The 10,940-nt window shown below is 41.2% G+C and overlaps 1 protein-coding gene across 1 annotated transcript in view; it reads right to left on the bottom strand.

The window, feature by feature from the left end:
• The window catches only part of KATNAL2 (katanin catalytic subunit A1 like 2), a 25,996-nt gene extending 22,389 nt beyond the window's left edge, over positions 1 to 3,607 (bottom strand). Inside the window, exons 1-3 of the mRNA XM_009278431.2 lie at positions 3,520 to 3,607; positions 1,150 to 1,192; positions 625 to 748 (exon numbers count right to left, since the gene is read on the bottom strand). Of these exons, the coding sequence (XP_009276706.1) occupies positions 625 to 748; positions 1,150 to 1,192; positions 3,520 to 3,592 (240 nt within the window). The 5' untranslated portion in view covers positions 3,593 to 3,607. The remainder of the gene's footprint in view (positions 1 to 624; positions 749 to 1,149; positions 1,193 to 3,519) is intronic.
• Between the last annotated feature and the right edge of the window lie 7,333 nt (positions 3,608 to 10,940).

Here is a 10,940-nt window from a genome sequence, read left to right as displayed (position 1 = left end):
GCACCCCCCCTCTGGAAAGAAATAAAAAAGAACTAAAAAAAAAAAAAAAAAAAAAGAGGTTCTCCTTCACCCAGTTCCTCAAAAACTGTAACAGACAGGGTGCTTGCCCACCAACCTGCTGTTCCTGCTCCCTCCTCTGTATGGAATGGTCATAAAGTCGTTTTCACAGCAATCTTACCAAAATGAGACTCACAAAACTGAAAATTACAGAGCCAAATTACTCCCCCAATCTCAAACACCTTATGCACTGCGAAGATGCTTACAACTGACACCAGACTTTCTACTTGGTTTGTTTGTCTTGCTTTCTGGCACTGAAGGATTAATCTACTGGTGTTAATGGGAAAACTCTGGTTGCTTTCAGCATAGGTTGGATTATATGACTCCTTTTCCTCTAATTTTTGCCTGTGACTTGCTCCCCAACTCACAGCCAGAAAGCATATTCTCCTGAAGTCTTCCATCTATAATCCTTAAATTACATAATTAGTAAAACCTGTTAGTTACACAATTATTATTTGTGTAACTCTTTAAATTATTAATCGTATAACTCACATCCTCTTGCTGCCTCTCAAAACAAAACCACATTAATTTCAACTGTAATGCTGCCAAGATAAAACCTGTTCAAACCTGTTTGGGGCTCTCCGTGGTCGATGATTTAAATTCTGTTGTGCACCCAGGTGAAGTTTTTGACAACGGTCGTTGCACTGGCTGATGTTTGAGCCTTGGGAGATTCTGAGAAGAACTTGCTGCCCTAGAATTAAAAAAATAATATCTTGAAAGGCTTTCACAACTTCTTTTTTCCTTCAAAATACCAAAAGATTAAAAGGCGGAGTTTTCAAATAAAGCAGTTTTGGGCTAACTTTGCTCCCACTGAAGTTAAGGCATGTTTCAATCACAGCAAAGTTCAGCGCTTACTGCTTTCAAACACGCCACCCTACCTTAGCCACACTGCAGAAACTTTGTAAATTGTCTGCATCTCCATTTGGGAAATAAGTCTCTATTTTCCTCTAAAAGATACAGAAAAATACACCAGCAGCATGACTCTAGGCTTCAGTATTCCTAGGGTATTACAACATTTTTTTAACCACGCTGCATATTGCTTTTATAGGAAAATTTTCTGCCCAGAAAAAAACCCCCACGCGTTTCTCTTACCTTCTTGGTCTTCCTCCAGTTCTCAGCTGTTGTTTATTTTCGGCTGTGGCAAAATTAATATTAAAATGGAAAATAATTAACGATATAAAAAAGGGCAACTTGATTTTTTTTTTTCCCCCCCTTCAGACATATTTTTGAGCACACATTAATGACCTTGGAAATAACAATGCATAAACAGGAACAGCGTGATAATAAGCAATGCAAGCTTGCAAAAATGTTTTGAAAACAAACTGATATTGGAGAGAGCAGTTTGGCTTCAGGCTTGTTAAATTTCAGGCTCATTCAGTCTTTGGTTTCTTTGCTTACATTTTAAAATCAGTATCATTTTCACAGTAAAATGGACACTACCGGAAATTAGATTAAGAACAATAAACTAATTTAATATATCGCACAGAATGTTTATTTAATGCTAATATTTTTTTAATTGCTGAATTGGGAAATAAGAATTTGCCTTACTCCTCTTAACAGTAATTTTATCATGTTCAACATACCAAGACAGCATAAATGTCACACTGCAAGGGTGGTTATCAAACTATGTTATTTTTTGCACTTGTATCATTTGAAACAATTTCTGTCAAAGAAAAACTTTTTTCACCAAATGTCAAACTCACAAAGCCCAGATGTGAACTCATAAAGCCGAGGGCTTGTATCATACTAGCGTGTTGTTCCAAAATACATCTCCTATCAGGGTTCTCTGCACAATGCTCTTGCACCCAGATTCTCATACACTTACATAAAATAATCCTCCCCAAACAGCTGCTTCACTGAAAGAGCTGGCGAACGCGGTGTACGTAGAGGCAGCAGAGCCCATGCGTGAAACTTGTAATCCTGTGAGTACATCTACAACACTGCAAACCGCAATTCAGCGCGGAAATGAGCTGGTTCTGTAGGATTTGCCGAGAGCGTTACCAAGAATTTAGCAGGAAGGAGCACCACACTAATCATTTTGTTTGGCCTGCGTATACCATGACCTGACCACGGACACAATTTAAGGCAGGTTGCAAACTACCCGGCAGCAGTTTCTCAAGAGAGACACATGCAGGAGGGAGGCCGCTCAGGCTTTGGGGAAAAAGGATGATACATCCCTGCCGGCATGGTTGCAATTCTGGGCTTGGGTATTGGCAGAGCACCCCATGTCTGAGTAGCTTTACTGACCAATAAATGGGTACCGAGAGCTTGTAAGTGTCCAAGAGATTTACTGGCTTTTTGGGACTTGTTCACACGGATCTAACTTCATGGATCTGGCCTTGGCTACCACTCAGTTTGACTAAGAATAAGTATGATGTCATAAATGCTTTGTAATACATTTTCCTTCTTGATTCATAACAAATCCCTTTGGTTTCGTCCTGCAAGGCTGCTCCTCTTTGTATTAACACCAATCAATAGCTTCTAGCTGTAAATCTCTTTTTCATGCAGGTAATACTTGCTTCCAGCTAGTACTGATCTTCTACATCACCATGAATGTAATGATGACTAGCAGCTTTAGTAACTTTCAAAAATCATTTCACCTATACAGGTAATTTTTTTATATTATGTCTGGTTTACCTGTGATTTCAAAGTTGCTGGCAGCCATATGAAACAATGACAACTGCTCAGAGATGTTCCCTGGCCGATCATCCCCTTCTCTGATGATTATATTTTTCTTACGAGACAAACAGGTAGAGATGTTGGTGTTTTCTGTACCCTCCAAGCTCTTCATAATTGATTCTTACACAGTTGTTCTTATGGCTTCTCTAAGTTACATTTTGTACTCAAGTACAAAACCATTCAGGCTCTCAGGGTCGTAACAGAATGCTCATATTCTGATTCGCCTTACTCCGTATCATTCATTTATACCTCAGACTTTAAGTCCTTTGGAGCAAATAAACCTAGTACTTGTTTGGCACTTTACCTTTAGTATATGAAAATGTGCAAAATGAATAGTTAATGAGACTAGCGGTGTTAAACTTTTAAGCACTAGCTTGGATGAGCTAAGATACAGTATTTCATTTAAGTGGTTTATTTTAATTTAAACATTAAATCCAAAATAGAACAGACTTACTATTCTCTCCCCACGAGAAGAAAGCGAATATATCTATGCCATAATACTTTGCACTTAAATGGCATTTTCCAATATCGAAGCAGTTTTTAAAAGACAGAAAAATATCACCTTCTTGTTCCTCTACATAGAGAGAGAAGGAAGAGCAGAAGGGCTCAAAGCCCCACCTCTCAATTCTTATGTCCTATGTGCTAGAACTATCGCTCTGTAACTGTAAGAGGGTTCAAACATTAAACACTGCCACAGACGAGAAGTGCGGTGAGTATATCAGGCAAATACACATTTTAGGCTCTGAGAAACAAAAGCTTTCTTTCTGGAAAACAGCCACATACCAGTGTCCAGGACCTTTTTGGTAATTTTAGGATACTTTTGAAATTTTACAAAGTAATAGCTTTCATATTCCATCAAAATTGTCTCAAGATCAATGTTGTCACAAACTTCAAAGCCACGTAAACTTAATTTCGTCTCTTGTTCCAAAGCATTTGCAGCATCGACATACCTGGTAATTTCAAAAAAACAAAGATCAAAAAACTGAGAGTCATTATCTCATTCTGATTTTTGAGAGAAAAAGCAAACAATAGCATTAGTAAGTATATGGTATATTTAACCTGTCCACAACTCTATTTATTATAAAAGCATAAACTCTATTTAAAACACCTTTGCTGATTGCTCTAAAGTGTTTTTAAATTATACAGGACATTTTTGTTCCAGAAATGAAACAATTTAGCAAAGTAAACTGCCAAGATATGTAACAGTAGTTTACCTTTCTCACATCAAACCAAAGGGCCATGCTGTCCATCCACCCAAGAGAGGACAGAGGGACACATTACGGGAGGTCAGACACAGACCCACAAATGTAGAGCACTATTATTTAAAAAACATACCCTTCCTCCATTAAATAATGCAAAATTAGAATGAGGAGATTTTTTCGACGAGCTTCTGTTCGCATCTCATCCTGTGAATTAAGACAGAACTCTAGATCAAATGTAATATTCTCTTTATTGCTGTAAACAGCATCTAAATGTAGCCTGTGGAAACAAACAAATTAAGACAACAGCATGTAAGAACTGTAAAACAACTCACTGTTAATAAACAGAAGGAAAGCGGTTTTCAATGTAATTTTTCTTACACATTATCAGGGCTACTGGATGGGTGGAAACCTTTTCCTAAAGAAGAGAAAATTACTTTGAGGTTGAAGAAATAACTTATTTCCCTTACTATGGCAATGGATCTCCAACATGTTCAGGCTGCTGAGAATTTCAGGGTAGGGCTCTTGGAGACCCCATGCACAATGTCTCCAAGGGCTGTGCAAGGAAACGTCGTGCTCCAGCGTGGCTGGGTCCTTCCCTTGCAACTAGAAACCCATTTTCTGAGTGCTTGGAGAAGGGGGGATGGAAAAAAGGTCTGGGATCCACACAACTACACTACAAAGACCAGCTGTACACGGTTGTCACCTCCCCTTTCATAGACCTTGATGTATAAATACAACAAGTGAAATACAGAGCACTTGAAGAATAAGTAGTTTGGGGTAACACCAAACTTGCCCAATTGTAACACAGGAGTGACCAAACACAGGTCCCGACAAGCAGAAATTTCAATATGGAGTCAGTCCCATAGATTTCTTCACACAGATTGGAGAGCTCAAAGGCATTCCCAAATGGTTGAGCAATAAAAACAAGGCGGTGTAAAACACCTTTGCCATCATTCAGCGAAGCTACATCTTACACACAGTGCAATATTAAGTATAGCAAAAGGGACACTGGAAACAGAAATCTCGTAAGATACTGGAACAAAGTCTTACTTTGATGAAACATGCCATATATGCTGAGCGCCTGCAGAGAAACCCTGAGATTTTAGGGTCGTAACAGAAGTTGCTACAAGGAAAGCTCTAGAAATCAGCATATCGACTCTGGTCTGCCTCATTGGGATTTGAAGCTGGAACCACAGGAAAAGCAGGTATGGCCAAACCCACACTCAGGCAAATAAATTATTTCCTTTCTCTTTTAGGATGCTGACATTCAGCATCATTTATGAGGACTCATAAATGATGAGTGAGTGTTCATGCTCACTCATAACTACCATGAGTGAGCTCTGAAAGACTGGCACTTTTTCAGGGGATGGGGAAAGAGCGGTAGTTTATATGTTGCTTGCACAGCACATATATATTCCTGATGATAGTGCGCAGTAATGCATATACAGACTCCCACTTCCACCCCCAGTTTCCTTCCCGTCTACCCCAATCGAACAGCGCCTGCATCCATCCCCCAGAAAAAGCCTAGCCCAAGTGTTAGGAACCTGCAGGTGACAACCCCACAGATCTTTGTCCTCCTCACACTGGAAACAGAGCCCCAGCACCTGTAGCCATGACTTCTGCTGCTCTCTGCCAGTGCCTGGCACACAAACAAGCCAAAGAATTACAACTGACCAAGGCTTCTGTTTTTAAATCCCCCAAGATGCGTAAAAGGAATATCCATATGGAAAGACAATTACCCTAGAATTCCTGGTCTCTCGGAAGGAAGCATCTTTATAGCCAACTGCGGATACTGGAGAATCATTTATTCCTACAAGCAAAGGTGCTTTTGGGTGGTGCGATGTGCTGCTAAACCAACTTACCTCTTCAGCACGCCTTGCCTTTGTCAGGTTAGACCTACCCGCTCCCCCTGCTCTGTACACAGCAGCGGGTATCACCTAGCAATCCGCTGCGCATTTAAACACTTGAGATAGCACAGTCAGCTGTTGTTTTATTTTAAAACCAATACCTCGCCCTGTGTTTGCCAACCTGTAAAAAGTACTGGGTAGAGCAGGCGAAAGGTCTCCCAGCGTAGCAGATATTTTCTGGGATGTTTGCTTCAGACGCGGGGCCATCTAGTGACACAACTAGGAAAGGGATGGGGTTTGCTTTTAACAACTTTTCCTGCGGGGTGGAGGTGTATTTGTATTTCACGTATTAATAAAAAAGATTGGTAGAATCTTCATTCTGGTCTTTTAGAGAAAAGAATCAAACTGGCTGGGGAAAAAGGAAGAACCCATACCCCACTTCTAGCCTTTACTACTTTTTATTGTCTTGATAAAGTTACGCAGCCATTCTGTTTCTGAGTCCATAAGGAAGCTACGATACCGTTTGCCTTTCAGTGGTGGTAAAGATGATTTTTCTAAACCATTTTAGGGAGGAAGAGTGCCGTGTAAATGCTTGGTAGATCAGTAACTCCTGAATGAAGTAGATCAGCTCCTGAGAGGTGCTGCAACAGGAAATGAACCAGTTCTGAGAACTGCTATGAGCAAAGAGAAAACACTGACACCCTGGGATGAAAGGATCTTTTCCTTCTTATTTTTTTGAGGTGCTGGTGTTTGGAAAACAGATTTTGAATTGTGGACCTTTTACCATTTGTCCTGGATGATCTGAATCCTCTGAAACAGGGTAGGAGGTGCAAGAAGGAAGCTGGAGTCATCACTTGCTGAGAGTCCCACCTGTACATTCTTCTAAACGCAACTGCTCCTGCTCTTTTATGCTGAGAAAAAATTAACTGTTGCGTTTGCCCACGTATCAAAAGGCAAGATCATAGCTACCTCTGGATATTTAAACACAGTATGAAAACACAGTGGTTGCCACAGAAGACAAACACATCAAGTGTTTCAGGTTTGAGTATTTACAGTAATACTCTGACGAGAGAGGAATTGCATCTGCCTGATAAACCGCCAGGGCTCACGATCCACGCTTGGAACTTTCCTTGAAAAGAATTTGTATTGTTCTGCTGCTGTTAATCCCACCAGGTTACTTCTGCTATCCCTAGAGGCATTTTAAGTTCTAGTATAAACAGCGATACAGCGACGGGCAGCATCTCAAATACTCTGCTAGGTAGAGACTTGCTTTGGGCAGTACAAGATAACATCATGTCTATGTATGAGCAACCCACTTCAACCTTAACATAGTAATGTTGTTCTTGTTGTGTTGACCAAGCAGAAGCAAAAGTGAACCTTTACATTAAGGAAGAGCCCCATTTAAAATCCGAAGATAGTCTAGACTGAGCGGTTGATTCTGTCTTTATCTTGTGTTAATAAGAATGCAAACAGCAATGGTGAATTTTGAGAAGTCAGACATCTGTCTGAAGAAAATTAACTAAGCCGTTAATCAGTTGATCAACTGACAAAGACTTGCATTAGACTGGATCTGAAAACCAGAATGCAGATACCGACACCTCTGCTCCCAGTGCTGTGAAGTTTCTATAAAAGAAAGAAAAATTAAGGACCTTCCAACACGTAACTGTTACCAAATCATAAATCTTGTGAGTCAGTAGTGCACAGACCATTGGTTTCTTGACCAACCCCACAAAGCCACGTCTCCCTGCCTTTCACCACTCTTAGCCTACCACACACCCTTTCCAAGAGGTGTATGAACCTCCGCGCATCAGTGCCACCGGCAGCTTTAGCTGTCCACTTAAACCCCTCTCTGCCCACGCTCGTCTCCTTTCCTGAACTCCGGTTTATTCTCTAGGGACTGACCCTCACTGCAAATACGTCCACAAAACAACGTGCCTGCCACAGTACAGATACTAACGCTGCCCAGGACTTCTGCTGTGTTTAGAGAAGAAACGGTAAATCTTATACAGCATGAAAAAAATAGGAGTACTTACGAGTGCAAAGTTACTTAAAATTCAGTTTAGCTTTACAGTGATTTAGCCTTCCTGTTTAATTAGTATTTAGAATTGCATGTTGTTTATAGCCAATGGTATAGATGTTTAAGTGTTTAAAGTTTAATAAGCTTCCATTCTTAAAAGAACAAAAAATGTATGTAATTAAATTTTCAATTACTATAGGGGATTTTGGGGTCCATGCAATTAATAAAAGCTTAAGGCACTTAAGCGTGATCTTGTTTTAAAAACTAAATAGTTGAGCACTTAACTAATTAGCTCCAACACTTATAGAGTATTTTATTTATTTCTAGCTTAACAAAAGAGTGGTACGTATTCCATTCTTTGCAGCCGTTTAAAATTAAACTCTATTAGAGTCATGAGTCTTTAAATGCAATTGTTCGTTTAGTCGTTTCCATACCTTTTACTAAAATGCATTTACCTTATAAATCAACCTAGTCTCTTGTGTAATTCCATCAAATTAATGGACCTACTAAAAGATTAATTTAACCCCGTAATGTTTCATTATCATTTGACCCTATATTTCTGCATGAATATATTCGATAGCATGACGAAAAAAGTTACAGAGTACGTCATGGTCTATTATTCCAATAATAGTTATTATTTCCAATAATAACTATACGCTGCTGTAATACTCTGCCCTTGTACATTCAACTGAGGCAGTCAACAAGACGAGTTCAGAGGGATCTGTGCTCAGGGATTCAGACAAGAGGCAAGCGGTTAGCTCTGCAGTCACACCAGGAAAGATCTGGTCGTAATACACATGCAGTGTCCCCTCCCGCTTTTTCCTTTGGGATCCCAGGATGGCTGCCAAGTATGGGGTTCCTCAAGATCAAGCTGGCACCATGTGCCAGGACAGAGAGAGTAGCTGAGGCATGATGGACTCGCCCGGTTTTCCTCCTCCCTCCAGCACCCCGTATCCCCACAGCTTTCCCTCTCCCCCAGCCCTTTGCATCTTATATTTGCAGCCTTGCCAGGCTTTTTAGAAGGCTGGTGTTCAATTATTGTTTGGCTTGCTGACAGTATTTTTTGAGAAACACAAGCAGAGAAGGGAAATGGTGAGTTTTAAACAATGTGTAACTTGGCTGCCATTGAATAGAATTTCCCAGCACAAAGAAGAGGCACTTCTTTACTCTCTTCTCTCTTCCAAATTATACAAGCCTGCTGCAAACAATAGAGTTTGCAAAGTTTCTCAAGAAGGATTACAAACAGCTTTCATAATTAAAGACATACAGCAAGTTCACCACAGAAGTTATGGCTGTCATAGCATTTGAGAGGTGTTACGTGTAAAATCTAAAGACATTTTACAGTTTGAGTTTGGTGCACTGAAAACAGAAACCTTCCGATTTCTCCCCCCATCGCAATAGTTACATGCTGTCTTTCATTAATTCATTCTCTGATGCTAAGAGCCACTCACAGAGCACTGCTATGTCCCTCTTTTAACAGGAACATTGCTGAAGCCAGGTTTTACACCGCCAAGACTTCACTAATTTGAAGCAGTATGTGTTATGAATACATAAAAATGAAGGGACACAAAGGATGGTGAATTATTAAACAATACAAATTAAGGATGCTGAATTTACAAATTAATTTATAAGCATTAATTCTCTCGCTCACTTGTATGAATTCGCAAAGTTCTACTGCAGATTACAATAGTATCGCTTGTTAAGAGTGATTTACAGAACAAACATCGGAAATTTTTAGCAATTAAAAACAGTGAAATGCCTCACAAACAAATTTCTTTGATTGCAAGACTACACCGGGTAGCTGTGAACAGCCATAGAATTGTAACGCGTATAGGAATTTATATTTATATAGGAATTTATTTTTTGAAACACTTTTCCCCCAAACTGGTAGGAAATAATCATCTCCATTCTATAGAACAGATTAATGGAAAAACGCGATACAGATAAGGACAGAGCTGGGGAACCAGGAATTCCGGTAGTTATTTAGTGCTACAAATTAAAGATGCAGCAGCCTAACTTTTAGATACTGCATTGGAATACCGGAATTCAGAAAACAGAAATTAAGTATCTAGGCTCCCTCCACAGAAGTCAAGAACCTTAGAGCAAGAATCAAAAAACCCTCTTGGCAGCTTCAGGTTGTTCCTTAGTCACCGACTGGCTTAAAAAAAATAGGCTCCAAACTTCTGCCCCTCTGTGGAATACGAACACCTCCCTCTACTCTGTACCTAAAATATAGTCTCTTCACATCCATCCCGCCAAAAGGCTGTGAAGGTCAGCTTACAAAGCAAACCGACCCAAACGCGGTGGTACAGCTCAGGGGGAAGAGTTCATGAGCTCTGGGTCCTATTCCCCACAAATGCTTCCGCATTTCATAGTCAAAACCGCCCTTGGGACCGGGGCCAGCCAAATCCCCACCAGTGAGGTTACAAATTAGACCCCTTTTTCTCCTCTCTTCCTTCTGCACATTAACGCTGTTTCAATACCACATCTCAGTGCACCCCTCTCAGTGGCTGGGATCCACTTTAGGGCTGAGAGACTGTGCTGGAGGCTCCCATTCCTAGGTAAATATATGACCTACTAATCGAAGAGGTTGACATCACCTAAAACTCAGTCTCAGAACCCCTCCCAAAACTACCTTCGTCTGAGCAATCCTGTCCTATTCACGCACAGTGGGGATTTGCGTATGCACACGGAGCACCCAACCCCTCTCCGGGAAGGGTTTTTAGCAGTCCGGCAGTCCAGCCCTGCAGTCTGTCTCACTCCCCTTGGATCCGACCAGCAGATGGAAGCAAAAGAACAGGTTAAGAAATTTAGCAAAATCCTGCTCCTTCCGGGCTTCCTGGAGCTCGACCCATCCGTGGGATGGAGACGGGGTGGGACTGTACAGCCCTGACTTATGGAAAAGGGAGCTGGGAGAGGAAGGAATACGGGCTGGGACCCTTTCGCTGTTACCTGCGCCTGCCGTGACCACGCAACGGCCTCGGACAGGGGCTGAGGAGAGCGAGGGGGCCTGCCCTGCCCCGAGGAGGCGGCAGGATAAGAAGCGCTTCCCTCCTGCGAAGGGAAGGGAAACGAGAAGGGGGCACCGTGGCGAGCCCCCACCCGTAAGGAGAGCCAGGACCGCCCCAATTCCGACGA

This window comes from Aptenodytes forsteri, unplaced genomic scaffold, assembly GCF_000699145.1.
Source record: "Aptenodytes forsteri isolate BGI_AS27 unplaced genomic scaffold, ASM69914v1 Scaffold178, whole genome shotgun sequence".
Lineage (NCBI taxonomy): Eukaryota > Metazoa > Chordata > Aves > Sphenisciformes > Spheniscidae > Aptenodytes > Aptenodytes forsteri.
The sequence above is the reverse complement of the archived record's forward strand: the minus strand, read 5'-3'. Positions and strand labels throughout refer to the sequence as shown.